Here is a 25,701-nt window from a genome sequence, read left to right as displayed (position 1 = left end):
CTTGAGACTTTAGTTTTTTTTTTTTTTTTTTTTTTTAAAAAAAACAGTATATACAGAAGTACGCACATTAAGCGTGCAAAGAACGTTTTTTTATGATTAAGATTTTTTGAAATATTAGGATAACGTCCTTGTTCTTTTCAATAGCTATCCTCATTTTCAACACTATTTACTAAAGGTTTGAATAGAGTACCCATCACACATTTAACTTGTGTTACATGTCAGTGGGCCAATATCAAAAGAATCAAGCTTTACCCCTTCTCTTCTTCTGTTATTCTAAACATCAATGCTCGGCCATCCAAGAGAGACAAAAGAGAAAAATACACGATATCAAAACTGAACCCAAAAGATAAACAGTACTGAACAAAGTGCAGCAAAACTAGACAAGGCAAAACGGGCGGGTCAAGTCGGTTCGGGTCGGGTCAATCGGGTTGCGGGTCAAAACGGGTCACGGGTCAAACGGGTCACGGGTCAAACGGGTTGCGGGTCAAACGGGTCACGGGTCAAACGGGTTGCGGGTCAAACGGGTCACGGGACGGGTTGAGTTGACCCATATTTTTCAAACAAGTTTTTTTTTTTTGGAAATAGATGCAATTTGTCAATTGTTTCTAAGTTCCTTAATTGTGATTAGATTTTCATTGGTGATACTATTACCACTTACCAATTACCACTAAACACTTGATACCTAAATTTGGTGCAACTCTTATTCCAGCTTTCTAAAAGCTAATCTTGGTATAATTTTTGATATGTTTAAAGTAGGAAGAGAAAATGAAGGTGGCAAGTAAAGAATGACAAACTATAATGGAGTACATAACATATTAAGTGAAGAAGAATAAGTAAATATATCATTGGTGATACTATTACCACTTACCAATTACCACTAAACACTTGATACCTAAATTTGGTGCAACTCTTATTCCAGCTTTCTAAAAGCTAATCTTGGTATAATTTTTGATATGTTTAAAGTAGGAAGAGAAAATGAAGGTGGCAAGTAAAGAATGACAAACTATAATGGAGTACATAACATATTAAGTGAAGAAGAATAAGTAAATATCTTATAAGAATTACACCTCAATCTCAATCTACTCAACGTTGGTAGACGTGGAAAAACGGGCGGGTCGGGTCGGGTTCAGTCGGGTCAATCGGGTCGCGGGTCAAAACGGGTCATTTTTAAACGGGTCAAACGGGTCGGGTCAAACGGGTCTGACCCGTTTTGCCATGTCTAAGCAAAACATAATCAACTCAACTAAAGCAGGATATTCATGATTATAATTTATAAACTCCAGGGTAGCTTTAAGCTTTTATAAAATTCAATATTGTAGCAAGTAATTGTGAAGCACAGAAACAAAGTGAAACCTCAGCTCATGCTCAATTAATTTTTAATTTGCACTGTCAACTTACTCAAAATTGAGCTAGTTGCAAGCTTTCCAAAAATATTATTCTTTGAATCGATAGGACTGTATACATCTCTTGCATGCAAACAGAGGACCAATGCTAACCTCATGCTCACAATTCAAAAAAAATCACCACATCATATACAACAAAATTGATAATTTCCCTATAATGTACAAACTACTATACAACTCTGAATATTGGAGGATGAGAAAAATTCCTGACCTAAATCTTCTATAAACAAAAAACGTTGTGAGGTGACTGAGGTTTAAATCATTTAAAAGTGTATTCTTCCACAACTCAGCTGGCTAAGCCAACCTTTTCAAGTGCCAATTCTCGTGTGATGAGCCTGAGAAGTACTTGCACTAGCTCTCGTACTCGTGCTTCCCTGTTCATCAAAAGGATCAAAAGGATAAGCTACTCCGTGGAAACATTAATTCATGTTTAATTTATTATCATAGTTCCAGGCAGATCATGATAATTTTTAACTTTTGTATATATTGTGGCCGAGGTATATCGTGGCACCTTACTGGCATCATCCTTTTTCATACCTTATAAGTTCTCCTTTTTTGACATTATTTCAAACATGGCAGATATCTCCAGTTTTTTAGTGACTAAATTTTTTGCTGAAAGATATTCTCTCTTACCTTGATACAACAAGCTCACAGAAGGAGGGAAATAGAACAAGCAGATGAGGACGCTTGTCTTGACTTTCCTCCTCTGCTAGGCCACTTTTCAAGTGTGGATGCAAAGGAAGAATGGATGCTGTGTCTGAATGAATAATCAGACGTGCCAGTTCTTGAAGGACAAATATTATTTCTTCGAGCCTAGCTGCTGGCAATGGGCGTTCACCTGCAGGAACAGTAGGATGGTTCAGAAGAGAATAATCTGGAGGTGAAATGAACATTAGAGGAACCCAACATATTGTAAGAAGACACGCACCTAAGTCATTCTCATCAGTGAGAAATCTGTTCAAGATGTACTCACATCTGGTCACGAGCATCATGATTGAGATTTTGCTGACTTCAGATCTTGTCAAATTCCAATGATTGGTTTCTTTGCTGTAACTGAGGTACAGATAGTAGCATGTGAAATTTGGAATAAAAATGCATTGGAAAACAGAGCTTTGTAGATTTCTAAAGATGTTTCAATTGAAAGTAACAACAGAAGGCTTTAAAAGTACAGGGTTTTGAGGTTGCCTAATGGAAGAGTCTTACATTAATAGCTGCAGAAAGACAAGTTTATTCTAGTTGATGGAACTGACCAATCACTGGCATTTATTTCGTTTAAAAGATTAATATCATACTAAATAACTTCATGAGTCACCTGTAGTGACAAAAAGAATGGCAATGGCATTCAGGTTCCAGTAAAGCGGCTAATCAAGAATATCAAAGACTGGAAGTCCGGAATTACCCCAAAGACCAGAATTTGAACAAGTTCTCTTCATATGGTCAACCATTACATTAGATATCAAAGCAATATGACACTCAATGTTCACATAATTAATTATTGAAAACTAATATGTCATGTAAAGGATCAACCTCTGCGATAAATTACCTGCTCAAGGTAAATAACTTCTGTAAGCAAGTTAAGGAAAATCTGCTACAGTGGGAAGGCATAAGTTCCACAGTCTCAACAGGCAACGAGCATGTGCGTGACGCACAACGGTCCAAGGTGGATACTAATCGTTGCAAAATCTGTCAATAACAGCAACAGTATTAGGAGGGGAAGATGAGCCAATTTAGGAAATTCCCAACATCAAAGACCATAAAAAATTCAGAAAAATTCCATGTCTGATCTGGAATGCTAAAATTAGATGGTCCATAATCATCTTGTCACCTTCATTTCGCAAAATGTACCCCAATCCCAACCCCACTATTTAACAACAGGGCTAAGGCCCAGGGATTTACAATCACTCCAATCTAACCACGACATTCTACATATATTCACAGACTGTTTTGGTTGCATAAGTGGGTCCAGTATATATATATTTGATGATTGGGTCCAGTTAGCTCAATTAATAGTATCTTGGCCTAATGATAAAGAGCAATTATCATGGAGCAAATGCCATAGGTTCAAATCCTATCATATCTATCAGAACATTTTGGTTAAATAATTTCTATCTACCATAAAAAAAAAAATAAATAAATAAATAAAACGATAGGAGAGGAAATTACATCTAAAGATGCATCAATTGGTGACTTAAGAACATTGTCACCAAGAATGTTTAAGATGGTCATCTCAAGCAACTCATCGTCCTTTTGTGCTACAAGTGAGAGAGAATTGGAAGGAAGAGCTCTCCCACAATATCCAACGAAGAATATTTCATAAACATCTGCAACTTCTTTCCAGATACATGTTCTTGCAGGTTTACTGATACTTGAAATTGGTCCACCATTTAAGGTTAATCTGCTGACATCATCAACCAGAATGCGGTTGAAGCCTGCAACAGCTAATCTCCATAGTGCTCCATCTGGATTGTCCCTCCTGGTCATCATACACCTAAAGCAAACAATTGATCTGGTTAAGCACTTGCACAGGTAGTCTGAATCCTAAAACAAACATGGAATACATAAGACAGTTATTAAAAAGGATGATAATAAGGGGGCATGGCACTCAACCTAATGTATATTATCAATAATTTAGTTATACACGTTATTCATTGTATATATTGCATCAAATACGCTACAACAGTCACTATAAAGGAAATGTGCTGTCATTGTTCACACATGGCCCATCAATTACTCATCCATGTCATGAAACAGTAAACACCATGCAGAAAAATACTTGACAGTGTCGTTAAAAGAAGCCAGAATAGACTATCTTCAATTAATATACAATGCTGCAAGTAGAATCAGATTCTAATAGATTAACCCCCTATAGTATATCCATTAACCTTTTATGTAAAAACCACCACTTCTCTACAATAGTGTGATTGGAGTACAAAATCAGCATAACAGATTACAGTAGTTAGTAGTACCTTCCAAGACTTTGAATTAACTCGGGAAATATGATATGCTTTTCAATTTCTGGAGCCTGTAGGAAAAGATCTACCATTACAGGAACAAGCTTTTCAGCAAACAGATAACTCGGGATGCCTTCTGTTAAAGCTGTTGTTGATCCAGAACTCAGAGATGTAGCTTCTACTTTGGATAGGGATATGGACGTAGTACCATTAGGTATATCATCTTTTATCTTCACATGGGCATCTGTGAAAAATGAAGGCATGAATTTTAAACCTTTTGTTACTAAAATCAAACTAAAGGTTCCAACAAGTTTTTTTTCATACCTGGAATATGATCACTAGTGTGCTCTGACTCATCTTCCTCATTTTCTAAGGGAGACTCAGATCTTGGAAGATACAGCAAAAGCTCCCGAAGAAGAATAAGCCACATTGAAGAAATGTCCTCAGTTGGACATAACAAAGGTAAGATTTCCAACACAGTGCGTAGTACAGGTGGAACATTTCCCTAGAGAAGCAACATAGAATTCAGGGGAAAGAATTTCATATGTAGAAATTCACAAAAAATAGTATTATATTCTCTGAGGGTTATTGTAACTAGTAACACCACTTGGATAAAAATGGTTACATGTACATAATAATTCTCTTTCCTAAGCCCACAAAGCAAGGTAGAGGAAGAGCTTTATGAGAGGGCCACAAGGACTCTTACTTTTGGGAGGCAAATTCATGCTCTATACTAGACTGGTATGCCAAATTGGTAAGCCAACTTATAATTCACCTCTATGCTTAATTTTAAATGTTGTTTATCCCAGTTTCATTCCTCTATTTTATTTTTTGTTTTTTTCTTCTGACTTCCCTTCACTTTTTGTAGAGAACATAAGACAAAGGTGAAGGGAGCTGTTACAAAACTATAGTACTACACTTCTACCATATAAAACACAGACCAAGACCAAATTTTAGAGTATAATTCAAACAGCTAAACCAACAAAACTTGCCAAGAATACATGAAAGTACAGAAAATGGTAATACAAGAAGGCCGAAACAGATTCCTACAGTGAATTTCTTTACGCAGTGGACCCATGGGATCCTAAAGAAACCCAGGTAATGTGAAAGAAAATAATTATTTAAGGAAGGGACATGGAAATTGGTATTGGCCGTGTATCACATTCCATTCATGTAAAGCACTGAAATTACTCGTTGACATCAAAAACTCAACTTATGTAAAACCAGTAACTCTCAAACAATCTCATGTGCTTTCTCGAAGGTGGCAGAGAAATTATGAAGATCCTTCAACTTTGCAGAAGAAAATGAACAAGAAATAATTGCTACAGTGCAATTAAAAAACCAAACCAAAAAACAAAAACCTACAGTAACAAGGAAATGGGTTCAGTGCAAAAGTTTTACTTACAAATTCAGATTCAAAGTGATCAGCAGTTATTATGGCTTGCTTAACCGCCAAATCTATGATTGCTAGCAATTGTGTGTACATGCTATCATCAAACATCCTTTGTGCTTGAACATATAGTTCTCCTGTTTGTACAAATCAAGAAAAACATAAGCACTCTGAAAAGATGGTTCAACCACAACTACTGTAGTAGCTAACATTAACAGTCTCCTTAATTACATCATAGACAGACTCTGCTTAGTTGTTAGGATATATATCTAATACCCCATTTCCTTGCATTCAAGCTTGGTGTAAGCAGAGACACAAACATGGATGCAGGGCACTACACAATTGACACAGCAAAACAACATTTTATAAAGACTAGGACATGACAGGAAAGAGACACGGTAATTAATTAATTAAATATATTTTTAGGTATATTTATATATCTTTAAGCATACTTTAGGTTTTAGAAATAATAACAACAATAAAAATGTTTGAATGTTTTGTTTTTGTATTTAAATTTAATAAAAACCCCAGTGACACATGGTAGTTTTAGCTGAAAAACAAGGTTTTTTGGTCAGTAGACACAGCCAGTGCTCCATTGAACTTTGAAAAGCCTTTGTGGTTTTTAAAAATTAAAAGAAAAGGAAAAATACAATTTGGGCCAACAAATGGTAGCCAGTCCTTTTGAGAGCAGGTGCATGACCACTATAATTCCATACTTACACCAAAGCATTTTGGTCCCTATAACTTCATACTTTATAGCAGGGAATTTCAGTCCAATGGGGAATCATTCACAAGTCCAATGCCCCTCCTCAATGATCTCTCCGATCTTTCTCAATCAACTCCTCTCCAACTTTCTTGGAGAAATTCATCTTCCTCACATCATTCCCTTAGGTAAATGCAAAAAAGTTTTGGAGCTTGAGCTCATCAACCATATAAAATGAAGGGATCTTTCTATGTAGAAAACATGAACACCCCATCATCCTAGGCACTCTGTCGCATGCGATCAGAGATCTGATGGCTGGTCAAGAGAGAAAGTGTGGTGTCATGACCATGTCCAGAATAGAAAATTGCTTTTTTCTCCCAATATGCCACAGAAATGCATGCAGACGTGTCCCCAACGTATTATTGTCCGATACAGTTGCTGTGTCTGTGCTTCTTACATATTATGTGAGAGCATTCACAGAATCTAACAAAAAATCCAAGTTGAATAAATGCATTACCAAGTCCATGTAAAATCTCCTGCTTGACCTTGCTAGCTGCATTTTCACTGTAGTTTGGTGACTTCTGAAGAACAAACTCGTAAGCATCAAGTACTGAGTTAAGGTATGGTTTCGGCAAGTTCCCCTGATTCACACAGTTTTTTCAGTGCTAAAAAATGAGCATATCTTATTGATGCTACTCTTTTGTATATATATATTAATTACAATTCAAAGAATGCATCACTGATGATGTAGAAGTTTTAGGAACACGTTTTTTTTTTTTAATGTGACAAACATATTTTACTTCTTACAAATAAAACAGAAGCTCTAGATCTGTCAGCCTGATGATTACCTTAAGAGAATGAGAAAGAACAGTTGTCTGTAAGCAATTAATTGCTGCAAGAGCAACCTCCTTACTTCCATGTAAAATGCTATTCTTTACAAAAAGAAGCAAAGTTTCCCATCCTGCAGAAACGAAACATGATCTGATGTTTGTGGTACTCATAAAAAGAAATAAAAAATGAAAAGAAAAAGAAAGTACAATAAAATGCATGATGCAGAAAGATTTGAAAGTGAACCTACCTGACCAGAAATTGTTTAAGATTCTGAGAAAAGGAAAGAAAGAACGTAATATACGCGCTACTCCACCCAGGACCAGTACAAGTGTCTCATCCCACTGTTTCTGAGCTGTGTTTCGACTGTGAATTCATCAAATATAAGAATATGTTTGCATAATTGAGGGAGATAAGAAAGTTTCCGAATCAAGGTTAAGGTTCTAAACTTCATTTACCTATGATGTATGAGCATGTGAACTGCTTTTCCTCCACGAGTTCCCAGTTCTTTCCCATGCCATTCATCTTTTGATGAAGTAGCAGCCTAATATATTGGGGAGGGGGGTAGGGGGGTAATCAAAATAGATTAGCACAGACAGTAAAAAAGCTCTGAACTTAATATTAAAATACCAATTCAGCTTACCATGTGAGAAGCACGATCTAATGTAGGGAAAACATAATTCCAAAGACAATCCTCCCACATACTTTTTGATAGTTTTTGCCCATGACTTCCGAGAGTCTGAAAAAGTGTCCTGACAGCTGAATTCCTGACCTGCAAAGTAGAATACATTTAGCCATGAATTAAAAAACTATTTTATGAAACAGCCACAATAGTGTAGTTGCTACACAAACACCTTCATTGGAGGCAGGAAATGTACCCAACATGCAAAAATAAATGGAAAAACTGCAACAGATAATACATAATTATGCAATCAGAAGTGTAAGAGAAAGTTGTTTAAAATCTGGAAAAGCTCAACTTTCAACCTCTCTGTTCTGACTACTCTTCAGCTTTTATCTGTTGCACAAAGTGCTTTTTTATATGATGACAAACACACACAGAATTTGCCAAAAGCTATTCACAGAAGAGAAGATCTTTTGGCTTACTACATTGCAACACCAAACTAGGCCTAAATATTCAGATGATAAAATATCTGACAAAGGAAACTTAATAGCACCCTCAAGCAAACTGAACTGATTTTTAAGCCATTTGATGCAGGGCATTTCAAGCAACTATATGCCTATATCCTAATCCACTTGTAACTAGTTAGTTAGTTAGTTAGTTAGAAGATTTCTTAAGCATTAGCCTATAGGATTTAGACACTTGTCAACCATCTAGAGACTGCCAATGCCCAAAATTAGTATAAGTAGGAGAATGTAAGCTCTTTGTAAATCATTTTTGGTAATTGAATGAATTGTTAGCCTTTATGTGCTATTTGGAACTAAGTGTTCTTGCAGAAGTACTTATCCACCTATCAATTTGTTCTAAGTAACTCAACCCTTTCATTGTTTCTAAACCATACACAAACAGCCCATCACATCCCCTGCATCAAATTGGTATCAGAGCTTGAGATCCTTGAGATTCAAGTTCATTCGCAATTTAATTCTTCATTTTTTGTCCAAGAACCTATCAAGATTCAGTCTTGATTGCTTTTCCTAGCCTAAAATACCTCTCTTACCAAAACCAAAGACTTCATATGTGCTAGCAATTAGTTTGTAGTAGCAAGAAGCCATGGTGTTTGAGAAGACAAGGAAGGATAAGGGCAAGAAGCAAGCTGTCCTTGTAGTAGAGGAAGACGACATTGCAGCCAATGGACCAAGGTGTAGAAGGGTTCAAAATGGCTTAGAAGCTGAAGTGGAATTGTTGAGGAGGCAATTACAAGCCTTGACTGAACAATTGAGAAGAGATAGGAAACAACAACAACACAATCAGCACAATGTTGCAGGAAGTGCAACTTCAAATGGGGGGGATTATGAGCAGTTCTTTGTTCATACCCTAAGCAAAAACTAGAGTGGCATAACCGCAATCCTGTGATGGCTCAACCAAAGATGCCAAACCAGAATTGGGAATCAAAGTTTGAGATTGGATTCCTTGAATTTGATGGCAGCTTGGATCATGAGGAGTTTGTGGATTGGCTTAGCCAAGTTGAAGAGATCTTTGCTTGTTATGATATTCCAGAATCCAAGAAAATTAAATTGACAGCAACTAATTAGAGAGGCAAGGCAAGATCTTGGTGGGAGCAGTTGAAGATTCAAAGATTAAGGAAAGGAAAAACCAAGATTCATACTTGGGAGAAGATGAAACAGAAGCTTAGAGAGCAATTTTTGGCTTACAACTACAGCCACACCCTTTACAGCAAAGTGCAAATCCAAGATGTCCATTTCCTCCAAAACGGCTGGACTGTCTTAGAAGCTTTCAATAGGGCAGTGCTGATTGAGAATCATCAAGTCAAGGGGGCACAATCAACTCCTTTCAGTTCTAAAATCAGTGCTCGAAGTGGTGACATAACATCCAACTTCACCAAGAAGGTTGAAAATGGATCAAATGTTGCTAAATCAAATAAGGCTTCCAAGGTACCAGCCAAGAACCAACCTATTTTGTCAAAGGGTGAAACCTTGGTTGTTGAAGACATAGAAGATCAAGACTTTCTGGTTAAAGAGTTAGAAGACATTGGACATCTTGTTTCTAAAAGCTACATTGAAGAATAGATTGGTAGGGAGGACAAGAATTGACTGAATGCATAATAAGTATGGTAGAATCTATGCACGGTCAATATGTGGAAGAACGAGCAAATGTTGTTGTTAAGGAAGCAAATGACTCTCCATTAGCAACAAGGGCCATGCAAGTTCTAAAACAAGAAGTGGAGGATGATAGACAGCATAAAGTTTATGCTCTTTGTGAGGAGGTAGCCATGAATGGGTTCCATCTTTTACATAGATGTGAAAAATCATATGAAGCTATTGTGGGAAGGTGCAACACACACAACATGTACAAGTTAGTGCATCCACACTCCTTGCAACCAAAGAAAGGGAAGGCAAGCCCCAAGCCAATGGTTAAGATGAAGAAGGTTGAGTCACTAGTGAAGAATAAAGCCTAGTAGTGTCAAAATATGCATGATTGATCATTAGCGAGGCAAAACACTTAATGTTCAATTTGGAGTAAACGTTTTACAATTGAAAAGTCAACCAAACTTGAGAACAAGTTTGCTTTCAAGAAATGGAGTCCTCTTAATGCAGATGCATCTACATTGGTGTTTCATTTGTGTGGGACTTGGCTGTGCAGAAGCAGCAGCCTTTGGTGTGCAGCAATAGCAGCAAACTCATCATACAAGGCAACTATATCATCCTATAACTTCATACAAATCTTGTGGCAACCAAGAGCACTTGATGAGAGTCCTGATGCAAGGCATTTCAAGCAACTATATGCCTATATCCTAATCCACTTGTAACTAATTAGTTAGTTAGTTAGTTAGAAGATTTTTTAAGCATTGGCCTATAGGATTTAGACACTTATCAACCATCTAGAGACTACCAATGCCAAACAACTAGTATAAGTAGGAGAATGTAAGCTCTTTGTAAATTAGTTTTGGTAATTAAATGAATTGTTAGCCTTTGTGTGCTATTTGGAACTAAGTGCTTTGCAGCGGTACTTTTCCACCTATCAATTTGTTCTAAGTAACTCAGCCCTTTCATTGTTTCTAAACCATGCACAAAAAGCCCATCACATCCCTGCATCACCATTAATACTCTTATGATGCTATAACTGATAAATCATCAAGCATGTTCTATTATGAATATAGGAGAAGCGTCAAAGAAACGATATCTAGGACACCAGTTACTGCAACATTAGTGCCATCAATTGGTGTATCATGGCCTTGCTTTTTAGATCAATCACCAATAAAAATCGAAAGACATTTTATTAGTACTATTAAATTACTGATTCTCCCAAAAACTTAAGTTATTAGGAGATGATGGATTTAATCATTTAACTACATAATTCTGACACTCCCCCTCATATGTGGTCTCAAACTACCTTTTAATAGGTGAAACCAACACGTGGGATTTTAAATGAGAGGTAGAGTGCAGGAGACAAGGATCAAACTCAAGACCTCCTGCTCTAATACCATTAAATTACCATTCTCCCAAAATCTTAAGCTATTAGCAAATATTGGATTTAATTATTTAACCACATAATTCTAACAAGTACACAAAAAAAAAAAAAAAAAAAAAAAAAACATTATTAGAGACATGATATCCTACCTCTGGCCTAAAAAAAAAAAAAAAAAAAAAAAAAATCATTATTAGAGACATGATATCCTACCTCTGGCCTCTCATCAGCTCCAAGCTTTTGAAGCAACGAGAAAACAGAGAACAGTAATTTGTCACTGTCAACCATATTTATCAAGGGAGTTTGGTCATTCACATTATCAGAAATGACAAGTGCTTGTTCTTCTTCGTTTTCACCATCTGTTTGATTTCGAATAGAATGCACATCTGAAGTTCCAGAAAAGTGACACAAGCAAAAACAAAAGTCAAATTTTATGAATATACAGAAAAGGCAAATTATGCCCTAATAAGTTTACAAAGGCAATTTAACCTGTTTCCTTTTCCTCCACAGGCCCATGGACCAGCCCCTTTGCAATGAAATCAGTCGCAGTCCACAAAAGGCCTATTGCAGTCAAGCTTATATTCAACTCTGTCTTTTGAGCACTGTAGGCTCCAGTCACATCTACACATCTGCAGTATAAAGATACATACTGGTATGACCAACAGGTTTTTAACAGTGTTACTCAAAATTCTGCATTTTGCAATGAGACCATATCTTAAATAAGCCCTTGCTCACAAATAGACCTGTTCATTTTGCTGGCCTGGCTGGGTTTAGGGCAGGACTCAGCCTAGATTCAGGCGCAATCAAGAAGGCCTGCACCTGGCCTGCCCAGGAGATAGGACCTAATGTTGAAACGTAGGCCCAGCCCTAGCCTGCTCAATGGAGCCCAGCCTAAGCCTCTTATTTATTCTTTAAGCCTAATGCCTACACAGAGGGAGAACACTTTTGCTTCTTTGCTCCCTTTATACTCACCCAAAAATAATAATAATAATGCACAACTTAATTCATTTTCAAAGATACATTTTTCATAGTTTCATTTCTAGAGAGAGAGAACTTCAAGGTTGCACCTCCAGAAGGCTTCAAAGGCATTATTTATGGATAGGGAGAGGGGAAAAGGGAGGAGGGGGACTCAATATATTCCCTCAACAATTTGTTTATACTTGCTGCCTAAGGCTTTAAACCCGACCAGCTCCATGACCCCACATATTTGCCCAATCCCGTGAAATGATATCCAGGCTTGTTGTATGGGGTGTGCCACCTGACCCATGATCAAGTTTACTTGCCAAAGAATCAGTTAAGCATGATGTCCTAGGGTTCTATATTTTGCAACAATTCATCAATTGCAGCAACAAAGGACCACAGGGAGATAAGAGTATTTACAAATATCAACAGTTAAATTAATATACTATCAAATTTCAACTCTGATGTCATAGCTTCAACATCTGCCCTTAAATATGGTTGTCCCTTGGCCTGCTTGGTTTCTTATACAACTACAAAACTAAATTTTTTGTTGCACATTTTGAAGCATGGTATTGTTTATTCCCTTCCCATACACGTGCATTGAAATTTTTTTAAAAAAAAAAAAAAAAAAAAAAAAATTGAGATTAGTGAAACCAAACTGAAAGGCTGTCTCAGCTGAGGAGAACACTTTGTGGTGTACATCATTCTCGCCAAGATGCAAAATGCATGCCAAGGCAATAAGATGTCATCACACTAAAAGAATTTAGAGGATTTCAATTTTGCATGTGATACCAAATTATATGTTTTTTTTATATATAAGTAAGAAAGATGTATGTTCATAAGGCTAGTTTATGCATGAAAAGCACAAAGCAAACCAAAATTTACAAAGAAAATAAAGAAACAAAGAGGAGAAGAAAACAAAGAAGAAAATTAATTACAAAAGAGGAGAGAACAAAGGAACAAAGGGAGAGAATCACTAGATGTGAGTCTCCCAGCCCGAGACCAGTCGAATAGAGATAAACTAAAAGAAGCAAGCAACTAATCTCCGGAGTTATCCAAGTCCTCAAAAGTCCGCCAACTCCTTCCAAAGACACCACAATTTATGCAAAAGGCTAGTTTATGCATGAAAAGCACAAAGCAAACCAAAATTTACAAAGAAAAGAAAGAAACAAAGAAGAGAAGAAAACAAAGAATTTATTGATTACAAAAGAAGAGAAAACAAATGAACAAAAGGAGAAAATCACTAGATATGAGTCTCCAAGCCCGAGACCAGTCGAATAGAGATACGCTAAAAGAAGCAAACAACTAATCTCCAGAGCTATCCCAGCCCTCAAAAGTCCATCAATTGCGCTCCTTCCAAAGACACCACAATAAGCACAACGGAACTAAATTCCAAATATTAGACAAGTGCTTCCTTAACTAATTCCACCAACCAAAAAGCAATACCAAATTATATGATTTAAACATCAATAACATCATAACTTAAAAATGGAAAGTCAGAATTTTGCACATACATACATGCATTTAAGAAAGACATTGAAATAAAGAAAAAGTTTTTTCAAACTTACATTTTAAACCATGGGGTTTGAAAATGTAACAAATTAAACCCTCGGCCCATTTTAAACCCCTCACACAATGCGGATCCCCTTTAATTGGGCCGAGGTTTAATTTATTACTTTTTAAGACTATAGGGTTTGATTTGTTACACCTTCTAAACTAGCAGGTTTAAAATGTAATTTTCCTGGAAGTTTTCAGGGAAAATGTAAATTAACTAGTAATAAGGATAACAGGTTTAGAATCTTACACATGAAGACAGTCTGCAGGTATGCTTGCAAGTCCATCATTCATAATGACTCGTAGGTTCTGCAGGAAAATACACAATTCAGAATGGGTATATAGAACAGATGGAACCATTATACAATAAAAACAATAATAACTTCAAACGATTTCATTCACACTAAAACAATAATATTAAATAAATGATCCAAGATAAACTGCATAAACGCATTCTAAAGAGCAATCACAATAGCTACAATGAGCTCCAGCTCAAAGGGTACTTCCTCCTCCTACAAGAACAGGTGGAGGACGAAGTAGTGGGTTCAAAGCCCACTATATGCATAACTTACCAATGATTTTCAAGTAAAAAAATAAAAATAAAGAAAAAAGCAATCACAACAGCAATGGTATATTGACACATCAGTGCAAGAGAAAAAACAATTTTCAATAGGACTTGGGCTGCTCATGCTTCTTTCCTTAAGCAGAAAATAAGTGCCTTTAAAAAGCAAAAATGATGTTTTTGCATGTGCATTTTCTTACATGTACATTTCTATCTGTATGTAGGCATACATATGTTTGTTAATCTGTCTATGCATAAACTTGGCCAAAAAAGAGATTATGAAATCAACATTGTGTCTTGCAATCAAAGAATTCTCGCTCAGATCATTTCTAACCTGAAATCCTAGAGTGACAAGATCCTTTTCTGATACATCTGCTACAGACCTTCACAGAAAAGAAAGTTAAATGGATCAAAATAACAGAACCAGCTACCAGAAGCATATAGTAAAGTAGAAGGCAAACCTCAACATTTCAAGAATATCAAGCCAACTGTAGTGTAACTTTTCTCCATGCCTCTGAAAGAAGTTTGTGAGAAAAAATTAAGAGAGTAGGCTGAGAATTAAGACAGAATGAGAGCAAGTTTAATTTGTCTCCAGTAGTATCCATTACCTCTAATACATGCAGAAGAATTTTCAAAGAACCAGCACGAACATCAATGTTTTGAGTAGAAAAATAAAGAACCCTCAGTGGAGATATGACAGAACATTCAAGTGATCTCAACTCTGCCAGCCAGGTTTCCATCTAAGTTGGAAAGAAAGAGAGTCAATGACAATCAATCCCCATCCCTATATTCAATAAAATTCCAAACTGCAACTGAGAAGAGGTGAAATTTCTCACCTCCTGAGATTTATCGTAGGGTCTGGATGGTGTGTTTTCCTGGAACTGGTCCGAGCCTAAAACAGCACATATTGATTGATCCAATGCATCAAGTCCCATATTTCGTAAATTCTGATTAGAATTTTCTGCAAGCTACAAAATGTTCTGTGATGTCAAGAAAGATATAAATGGGGCAACAATCATACAAAAACTAAATCAGTATTAAAGATCATCACCTCAAGAAAGTGGCCAACTACTTCATCCCACAATGGTTCGACTCCTGTAATACAGTAGAAAAATTCAGAATGAATCAAATAACAGAAACCCAAATCATACCACATGCATAAAACGAATTTATCTACATAAAGTCATTAATAATTTTATACAATTTCCAATAAGAAGCAAAGAGAAACATTTAACAGAGGTAATAGTCATCAAACTGTTACACCAAAATGATGGAGCAAAGTGTGGAACATGACAACAAAAGAGAAATGAAAACATGCAAGTGAAGTCGATCAGGGACCATCATTTTGTTCTCTCCGGCAAAGTCCATGAGCAATACCATGTTTAATATGTCAGAATAAGCAGGTTGAAAATCAGCATTGAGGTTGAACAGTAATAGCAAATAAGCCTATGGAAAATAGTCAAGGAAAGTTGGAACAAGGGCAGCGGTAGGTCTGCCATCATATCAAAGACTGAAGAGGAAAAACCAATGGCCTCACCAGTTACAGCCATTGTCAGGTTTATACTCTATTTTTTGGGGAAAAAAATGAAATGTCGGAAATTAGTCAATTACTTGTGAATTTTCTATGAAGCCTCGAGAGTGCCTTTTGTTTATATACTTTATACATACATATATACTTTTTTATATAGGTAATAAAAGTTCTATTGATAAGAAAAGTACAATGTGTTCATGATGGTAAACCCAGTGCACTTGAAACGAATACAAGCAAATCAAACGGAAGAGCTAACAGAAATAAGGAAATCAGATATGGAAATACAATGAGTAAAACCCCAAATACGAGACCACTCAAACAATGTCCTAGCTAACAAAGACTTCAACAAATCTATGGATCTCTCAATGTCTTCAAATGTTCGGGCATTGCCTTCCTTCCAGAATAACCACATAAGACTCACTGGTACCATATTCCAAACATTTGAAGAATAAGCCCCCAACCAATTCCTCCATGCAAAAAGGAGAGAGACAACTGAATTTGGCATCACCCACTGAACCCCATACATATAAATATTATACACACACACACATTTTATATATATATATATAATGTTTAATTCAAAGGCTTTTAACAAGAATTCAAGCATGACAGGTATGTAGTGTAAAGAGGGCAGAAATTACAGTGTGCAAACGAGCAACATCCTCTATTATCTTTACCTTACTGATTAGAAAACTATGTGCAAAACCATACTTGTAATAAACATATGTAAACATTGAATTCAAAATCATTGGCATCACATACTGTGAAGATTATTAACAAGTATGGAAATCATTCTTTCCACTGAAAAACTGATGCTTCCAAGTTTTTGACTTGATGACGGTCCAAAAGCAGTTGCAGTCGCAGCCAAACATTGATGTGACAGCTGGCGTAGTGCAGAAATAAGAGACTTAACAGCGGATAGGTGCATCAGTGCTGAGCTCTCAAAAAGCTTTCCATACATAAAAGGCAGAAAAGGGTGAAAAGAAAAGGTTAGAGCCTGTTTCTTGTAATTGTGTAAAACAGAAGAAAAGTAAAATGCAAAGAAAAGAAAAAATAATGAAGAGCCCTTTTGATGCCCATTTCTTATGATGAGGGGAAAATAATTTGTTTGGCATGGCAATTATAAAAATGTTTATCAAGAAATCAATTGAAGGCTGGTTGTTTTCAGGAAAAATTTAGTGTCCCTTTTTCACACAGGTCCATCAACCACTAAAAAGGGCAAGAAAACAAGAATTCTCAAAATGAAAAAAAAAAATTATTTAAAAATGGTTTAAGAGCTAATAAACCTTCAATTCCATTGCCAATGAGGTCTTAACTTGCTTTCCTCACCTGAGAATTTAAAGAAGAGAGAATATTGAAGTCACTGTATTGACCAGATGATTCTCTCATAAGCTTTGGGACGGCCGAGGAGACCTCCTACAAATATAATATTGATGTCCTTGTAAGCTTTTATGACACAGCTAAAATCTGTTAGATTAATACCACTTTGAACAAGAATAATTAACCATTAAGAGGAATTAACTCAGACCATAAGGAGCTATATGGGGCCTAATTGTAGGTTACATGAGACTGGTTCATCATGTATGTTCCAGGCATATGATTTCAAAGTTCTAGTTTCCTACATAAAGCAAATATGATTCGATTCTTAACGGCAGAATTTTATATTAAAAAGATGTTTACCAAAATTACCTGTGTGGTGGCATGTGGCGAATGAATTGCTCGGTCTAGAGCTGCTAGAGTTTCTAATACCTACATTTAATATTCAGAAAAGATTTAACATCGTATGAATTATTTCTACTTACAGGAAAATTTTACAAGTTAGAGAACATACCAAAACCCAGGATGGTCCCAACACGTTATGTAATCGATGAGCAATGTTGAAAAGAGTCCTTAAGGCCTAAATTGCAATAGCATTTAAAGTCAACTCTACAAATAATTGTTTAACCGGATATTTGCAGGGAAGCCATTCTATTGAGAAATGAACAGTAGAAAAAAAATTTCATCCTCAGTAAAGGGTACAGGAATTAAATACCTGCACATTCTTAGGAGTAAGTATCACACTGTCCCTTTGATCAACCAATGGTTCAGAGCGTTTTGACCCAGGAGACTGCAAGGCACTGCTGAAATCTCAATTATAATCCCATTTTCAACATTATGAGGTTGCTTAAATCTTGAAAGTAGAAACTAAAACTATAAATATTTGAATTAAAGGGGCTAAGCTAGAAAATTATGGTGTAATCAAAACGAGGATTGAAAGGTGAAAATTTTTTAAAGTTTAACAAAAAGGTACCCCATTCAATAGTCAATAGTCTGCCTGTCTAGTAAAGCAATCTAAAAGACATAAAACTAGATTTTGTTTCCAGCCACATCAACATGTGTAGAAACTAAACATCACACAAAAATTAGAATCCCTTAACATGACAAGATAAGAAACAATAAATAGGAAGATATTTCTTAAAAAAAAATCAACAGTCAAGGATAATGATAATATAAGATAAGGGTTCTCATAATTTAGCACCCTACATGGTTTACAAACAAAATGAAATGAAGTGAGGCAAACTTATAAGTGTCTTATGAAATAAAACAAAATGTAGGGAAGCCGATAGTGAATAAAGGCAATAACAATTAACCTAACCCAAAAAAAAAGGCTAAAATGAAAAAAAAAATTTAATAAGTAAAAAGAAAAAAAAATAATAATAATAAAGAAAGTATAATCATAATATGAAATATTGGAAGCCACCAAAATGTCAGCAAATATTACAAAGGAGTAATATAAAATGAAAGAATGGTAATATCTGCATATGGAGAAATCTGCATAGATTGGTTACAGCTTAATACCTCCTTTTTTCAGCTTCATTGGGGAAATTTATCGTGAATTTGCAAAGAGACGCTAGAAAAGAGTTTAATGGCTCTACAGCACGAAGAACCCCGCAAGCCTGTGGAGCAATCATACAAACTGTCATCATCTACCACAGGGTAATTGAAAAGGAATTCTTTTATAAAGACTAAAGCTAATGATTTTAAATCGCCAATAATAGCTCAACCAGAATCATGACTTATTAAAATGCTCTATCTTACTCTTGAAATAAAATAAAACCAATATGACAGCCATGATTATGAGCTGAATCAATAGGTTAAAATTTAACTTACCTGAGTGAATGCCTGGTATCCCTTCAATATTTCTAATACAATAGCCTCTCCTTGTGACCTTTAAAAATAACTTCAGGTTAGATACACAAAAATTCAACTTCTTTTTATTTTTTTGCGTAGATAAGTAATAAAATACATTAAAAGAGCACAAAGTGCGAAACTTTAGTACATGGGAAGTATACAAGAGACAACCTAAGAAAAACAGCATCTAAAATTCAACAGATCAGCTTTATTAAGACTAGGAGATCTTTAATAGAAAAGTTCACCAAACCTTGACAAAATAAGGGATAGTGCATCAAGTATGGTCAACCACAATGAATCAACCATTGAGACACAGAGAGCAGCGGTTTTCCCAGTACACTTTGCTGGTGGATCATTATCACATCTGGGAGATTCAAGCTGGGAACCAAGAAGGAATAAGCAATGTCAAGCACACAAGCATATGACATGTTCCCCAAAGAATATTAAGAGTGGAGTGTAAAATAAATGAAAACTATACACAGAACTACCTCCCCAACTTCCACAGCTTCGTCTGTCAAAGTAGCCACTGTAAATACCACACCTAACAAACCTTCAACAGCCAAAGTTATTGAATGGGCCTCACTAGCAACCAGGACTGCCGCATTGGATGCATCATTATCTAAACTCCACTCAATCCCTGCAGAAAAGTACATACTGTCATCTTCTATGAACATCAAGAATTGATTTGAGTTGAACCCCACGAGACCAAATAAAAAAATCATTTCAAAATGTAAATGCATGCATTGAAGTATTCCATAGGTCAAAAACTTCCCCAACTTTATATCCCCCAAGTATAATAGAAATTAACTCTCAATCTGTGTTGACCATATTAGCTACTTAACCGGAAAAAAAAAAAAACTTCACATTAGCCACTAGATCATTGTGATATTAAAAGGCAACACTACAAAACCTCCTTACGTAACACCATTGTAGATTGACATTGCTTCTAGATTAAAGAGAAACTATATGTATTGCCACAAGATATGGGTGATGTCAGTGACAACTAATTGATTACCTTTAGCTTTGCTGCTGAACATCCCTGCAACAGCTGCCAGGCTCTCCTCACTTGTCTCTAGGATCTAGAGCATTAAAATTTAAATTAGTCAAGGAAATTAAAATATGCCTACTGCCACACCATCTAAAGGACAAATTCGCAACTCTAATAACTGAAAACATGTCTTTCTTTTATATATAAGTGTTAGATTTATGGTTAAGTAATTAAATTCACAATTTCCTAACAGTTTAAACTTTTAGGAGAATCGGAAGTTTAACATAATATCAGAGCAGGAGATCCTGAGTTCGATTCCTGACTTTACTCTACCTCCCATTTAAAATGTTAAATTCCCACTTATTAGGCCCCGAATAATTTAGGCCCACAAGTGAGGGGGAGTATTAGATTTATGGTTAAATGATTAAATTCACAATTTCCTAACAGCTTAAGCTTTTGGGAGAATCGGTAGTTTAACAATAAGCAATATAATTTTATTGAGGAAGAGGGGATATCCTATGCACACAGGAGGCATACACAAAATTCTCCTATATATATATATATATATATCTGTGTGTGTGTGTGTGTGTGTCTCTGGATGATAGCAAGAGCACCAACAGAGTATACCAAAATGTGGGATGAAAAAACCTAGCTATAGAAATTCATATAGGATTTGGCAAGGCAATCCTTGGAAGTGATAAGTTGCATGGCTAGAGAAAGGGATTACAACATGGGGTGGAGAAGAGATTGCTGAAAATAGATTACAGATGAACATGGAATATGCTATTTAAATTTGGGGGAAAAAGCTCATGAACAGCTCACGATTAAATTGCAATGAGATTTGGCAATAGAGAAAAGCATGAAAGGTCATATGCTATATGATATACTAAGAAAGTACAGAATTGCATGGGAACACCAGTCAATCACAGCAGTCTTGAAAACCAGAAAACATGTAAAGTAGCTGTTGAAGACCATATATAGAATAGAGTTAGCAATTGCAAGCCAGAAAACATAGCCCATGATCAGAACACTCGATCTCTAGCGAAAGTCAAGACATACTGAACAAACTTAAATTAATTTGGTTTTTTTTCTTTCTTTCTTTTTTTTTGTAAGCCAAACATGAAATCTTCAACACAAACACAGATTGTCTTCAATTCATCCTTTCTCAATTCAACGAATAGACACCCATACCATGATGAAGAAGAAAATAAACAAAGGCCCTGCAAGATGCAAAGTAAAGAATACTCTAAAATCTTACCTGCACACTCGAAACAACTCTAGCCAGAGCTTTAATCATGCCCTCTACAACATTTGTATTGTTGGGATGCCTACAAGGCAGATGAAAAAGGCAGTGGATAACACATAATAATAGTTTATAGAACTTGACTTCTTTTGAGGAAGAATGACCAACCATAACTTAAATATGACATGGTGATAAATTGGACCTTTACAGGCATATTCTACCCTTGAATCAGAACCAAAATTACAGTAACATTATCAAACTTTTCTTCTATAGATATATGATTTAGAGAGAGAAAAAAATCATTGTTCTATCTTCTCAATACTTTCTTGTTTTCAAATCAGATGAACAGAATAGCACATTCACACACTTATCAAAAGAAGAAGAGAACATGCACATACAAGTCAACTTGACTCAACAAAGCCTAAAGCGGTATGAGTTCAGCTACATGAATTCTTTTTCCCATTCAGCTCCATCTAAAGTCATATTCTTTATGTACTAGTCATACGCAATTCTCCTAAATATATAATCTGTTCATGGTTTTCACCTTCTTGACTGCAATATTTTGGTCCGATGATATCATAAAATCAAAGACTGCAGATTATTAGTGTCACTGTTCTTTATGAAGAATTCATGTTCATACCATATATTGAACCACTACCCCCAGGCAAGCGTCCTGCTTTCTATATACATCTTGCAAACAATTTAGTTGAGCTTGATTCACGTGGAATCATAAATTGTATGAAATCCACTATTCAGAAAAGTCATCATGTCAGAATCAGTAACAAGCCACATAATTTTCCTTCCTTCTTATTTTCTTTTTCTTTCTTCAAAATTCTTGCAACATTTCATGCCTGACGGCCCTAACCCCCTAACCCAAGTCACTCATGAAAAGTGAAATATTCTCATTTCTCACTATCTGTAATAATTATTAAGAGCATACGGTTTAAACTTCATCTTTCTATCAAGACTAAGGACTTAAATAAAATCCATAATTAAGTGGCAGACATCTTGGCGACACTTAAAAAGTATGGAAGGAAGAGTATAGTGACAATTACTGAGTGAATTCACCAAACAGCTTCCTTTTTATATATTTAGTAAAAACTTCATTTAAAAGGCACAAAAATGGGTGCAACCCTAGTCCACAAGATGTAAATCTGACAATGGCTCATTTCACTAAATAGATACTTGTCTCCAAGCCCTTCTATTCCAACCTTTCCAAATTATTTCAAATTTCAAAACCAGACAGGGCAGCAGAAATAGGCAGGTCAGGATTGGTTATCTCTTATTATTACAGCAGTCATGTAGCTGATTGTAATTAGTCTTTAAGGCCGTTTTGCCAGCTGTAAAATGGTCTTTCTTTCAATCATTCTGATTTTCTTATCTTTAAGACTAGGGTTTTCTGCCTTTTATTACCTGCTCCCTTGACTTCTTGAAATTACATAAGAGTACTCATTTTGTTGTTTTTAGAGGCTTCCGTGCTTTCAATGGAACTATAATTTTGATCATTTTGACTAGTATTAGTAATAGGAAAAGAATCATGGTGCCAATGCAGAGGGCTAGAATCAACATGTCAACTTAGGTAAATACTCAATGTGCATACTGTTGATCATTGCATCTGTTTTGTTGTTCCTTCTTATTTTATGAATTTAGGTGAGAGAAGGGCTAGGGGTTTAATGAATCTATGTGACAAACAGATCACAGCTAGTGAACTTACATGTCAAAGTTCTGGAAAAGAACCCGCAAAGTCCGTGCCTCCACACAAAAGCCCTGTCAAGTTCCATAAATTTTGATTATCAGGAAAAAATATATATAAAGATTCTTAAACTGCTGAATATTTCATACACAAAATATGAAATATGAACATGCTGCAGCATCAAAATTACCCTCAAGATTTCAAGAACAAGAATGCGATGCCATAATGGCAAATCAAGAAAGATAACCTTCACTAACATACTAAGGAAAACCTGCGTTTAAGAAACAATAAAAAAATCTCATTTAGTTGATAGTGGTAGATTCAAGTAGACAGATGCAGTTTCATTAAAATAAATAAAAGGCATGGAAATTATTGAAAAGAATGTCCTATTTTTTAATCTGGTACTTTATACATTTCAGGGGAAAAACAATATGTAATTGTTTCAATTCTGTCCAGTAAAAACTATATGGTTCAGAATCCAATTCAAGCTCCCAGGAATTTCCACTCTGTTTGATATGGCCATAATGTAATACAACAACCAAGCCTTAGTCTCAAAATTTTAGGATGGAACCTCAACTTACTAATCAGGGTTGGCCACATGTATTTTCAAGCAATTAATTCCAGATGTTAGTTTTGTTTTTTTTTTTTTTTTTTTTTTTTTTTTTTTTTTTTTTTTTTTTATCACAGAAGAACATTCATCATTTGTCTATTTTCTATTTGGGGTTATGTGTTTTTTTTTTTTTTTTTTTTTTTTGATAGTTATGGAATTGCCAACATGTGAAAATACACTTTAGTAGGCTTTGATGAGGTAGCCTGATTTGGAATGCAGTTCCCTTATGTCTCAAGCATTGCATATATTTGCATTTCAAAGGAATAAAATGCTCAAACCTTTAAAGATTTCGAGGTTTCAGTGGGATATTGTTAAGATGTTGTGCTTGAGATTGTTTTATGATTGGATATTCATGTCTAGTAGCATTTGTTTTTCTACATTTTGGTGGTTTCTGATTTGCTCAATTTAGGATGCATTTATTTTTTCTTTTGCATTTCTCTTATATAATTCTTGGGCCATGCCTTTTGCACTTTTTAAAAAGAATTTCTTCAGTAAAACTTAGTTGAACATATTTGAAAAATTTTTACAAAAACATTGCTAAGAGCTTCACACACACACACACACACACACACATATATATATCATTCACATATAGAACACACCTCACATTCAGTGATAAGGGATGAACTGTAGAGCCTGATAATATGAGCAACTGACCGCAAAACCAAGCGGCGAAAATAAGGTTCTCCTGCTTCTCCTTCAAGCTGATTAAAATTTAATACAATTAAGGAAAGAGAATGCCAACTATGAAATTCTTCTTGAGATGCAGTAAATTACCCTTGATGGATCAAAAGACTAATTACATGTTCCAGAAGCTTAAATACCTCAGAATTGGTACGAATTGAAGTCATTAGAAGTGAACATATCTGGTGCTGCAAAACCTGTTGAGTTCCCACACAATCTTTTCGACTATTATAGTTTACAAGCATGTTTAAACAAAACTCCATTAAAAAATTAATTTTAGTTAAGAAATTTTTATATTTACCTGCTCATAAGGAATCAAAGTTCTGAAAACAGCCACATAATTGGACAAAATGAATCTGCAGGTCAGGCATTAAGTACAAGTAAATTAAGTACAATGACACCATATTTGGGCCAAGTATCAAATGAAAAAGGCAAATTAAAAAGGTTCAATTGATGAATAAGGAATCTAAATATCAGAATCATAGTTAGTATGCAGTAATCTAGTAATTGAACATAACACAGCACAAGCATATCCGCCAGGCAAGTGCCAAAGCAAACTATAAAACAACAGCAGAAGCATGTGAGTTCTTGAGGTTTGAAAGGAGATATATTTTTTGTTGACTCCTATCCTCCATTAGTACAGTGTACACGGAGGTTTGCATGTCTTTTTTTATGATAATTGAATAAAGGTTCATTACATGTCAAATAAATAAATAGATAAATGGAGATGCTGCATATGGTCTTCTCTATACACTGAGTAAAGTCAGGATCCACTTACAAGCTTTTGACTAAAACGATTTCACAGTATCAACTTCAATATCATTTTCTTATTAACTATAAATGTTTATGTCACTATGAAAGCTGGGCCCGTGAAATACCATTGCACCCGCTTTGTTGATCAATATTCCCTTTGTCCCATAATAAATGTCCTATTTGAACCTTGCCTTCACATTTTTTATCATAATTTTCCATGGTCATCCTTGGTAAATTCTTTGATGATTGAAAATTAGACACTCATTTCGTTTGTTTTAATTTTATAGTTAGGGTATTATGGGAAATACAATGTCACTTTGACTCTCGCTCTGCTTCATGACATTCCTTGCCTCAAGGATATTTTTGTAAAGTTGGAATTACAACACTTTCTGATTCTTTCTCTTCTTATCCCAATCCCTTTCATTTTACTTATCTCCAAGAAGAAAATAAATATTCTTGGTAAGTAAATAAGAAAAGTACACCAATTTCTTGAAGGATGCTTAAAATTGAGTTGATGTGCACTCCACATCTTCAAAAGTACGCCAATTTCTTCCCCTTCACTCCATATAGCC

At 35.4% G+C, this 25,701-nt stretch overlaps 1 protein-coding gene across 1 annotated transcript in view; it reads right to left on the bottom strand.

Moving 5' to 3' along the window:
* Positions 1–1,343: 1,343 nt before the first annotated feature.
* The window catches only part of LOC111999704 (uncharacterized), a 33,658-nt gene continuing 9,300 nt past the window's right edge, over positions 1,344–25,701 (bottom strand). The window contains exons 6-42 of the mRNA XM_065782549.1: positions 24,678–24,732; positions 24,517–24,573; positions 24,295–24,396; positions 23,273–23,353; positions 23,104–23,156; positions 21,405–21,474; positions 20,174–20,237; positions 19,647–19,795; positions 19,409–19,536; positions 19,138–19,195; positions 18,826–18,923; positions 18,020–18,107; positions 17,819–17,884; positions 17,677–17,736; positions 17,317–17,403; positions 16,750–16,936; positions 15,508–15,551; positions 15,293–15,424; positions 15,065–15,196; positions 14,918–14,970; positions 14,791–14,839; positions 14,145–14,203; positions 11,870–12,009; positions 11,594–11,766; positions 7,919–8,047; positions 7,734–7,819; positions 7,526–7,641; positions 7,296–7,408; positions 6,965–7,088; positions 5,760–5,881; positions 4,679–4,859; positions 4,370–4,598; positions 3,567–3,891; positions 2,947–3,086; positions 2,332–2,456; positions 2,037–2,241; positions 1,344–1,777 (exon numbers count right to left, since the gene is read on the bottom strand). Coding sequence (XP_065638621.1) covers positions 1,690–1,777; positions 2,037–2,241; positions 2,332–2,456; positions 2,947–3,086; positions 3,567–3,891; positions 4,370–4,598; positions 4,679–4,859; positions 5,760–5,881; positions 6,965–7,088; positions 7,296–7,408; positions 7,526–7,641; positions 7,734–7,819; positions 7,919–8,047; positions 11,594–11,766; positions 11,870–12,009; positions 14,145–14,203; positions 14,791–14,839; positions 14,918–14,970; positions 15,065–15,196; positions 15,293–15,424; positions 15,508–15,551; positions 16,750–16,936; positions 17,317–17,403; positions 17,677–17,736; positions 17,819–17,884; positions 18,020–18,107; positions 18,826–18,923; positions 19,138–19,195; positions 19,409–19,536; positions 19,647–19,795; positions 20,174–20,237; positions 21,405–21,474; positions 23,104–23,156; positions 23,273–23,353; positions 24,295–24,396; positions 24,517–24,573; positions 24,678–24,732 — 4,168 coding nt within the window. The 3' untranslated portion in view covers positions 1,344–1,689. The remainder of the gene's footprint in view (positions 1,778–2,036; positions 2,242–2,331; positions 2,457–2,946; positions 3,087–3,566; positions 3,892–4,369; positions 4,599–4,678; positions 4,860–5,759; positions 5,882–6,964; positions 7,089–7,295; positions 7,409–7,525; positions 7,642–7,733; positions 7,820–7,918; positions 8,048–11,593; positions 11,767–11,869; positions 12,010–14,144; positions 14,204–14,790; positions 14,840–14,917; positions 14,971–15,064; positions 15,197–15,292; positions 15,425–15,507; positions 15,552–16,749; positions 16,937–17,316; positions 17,404–17,676; positions 17,737–17,818; positions 17,885–18,019; positions 18,108–18,825; positions 18,924–19,137; positions 19,196–19,408; positions 19,537–19,646; positions 19,796–20,173; positions 20,238–21,404; positions 21,475–23,103; positions 23,157–23,272; positions 23,354–24,294; positions 24,397–24,516; positions 24,574–24,677; positions 24,733–25,701) is intronic.

Source organism: Quercus suber, unplaced genomic scaffold (genome assembly GCF_002906115.3).
Source record: "Quercus suber isolate HL8 unplaced genomic scaffold, Cork oak 2.0 scaffold_306, whole genome shotgun sequence".
NCBI classification, from domain to species: Eukaryota; Viridiplantae; Streptophyta; class Magnoliopsida; order Fagales; family Fagaceae; genus Quercus; species Quercus suber.
This window is presented reverse-complemented; position numbering and strand designations above follow the sequence as displayed.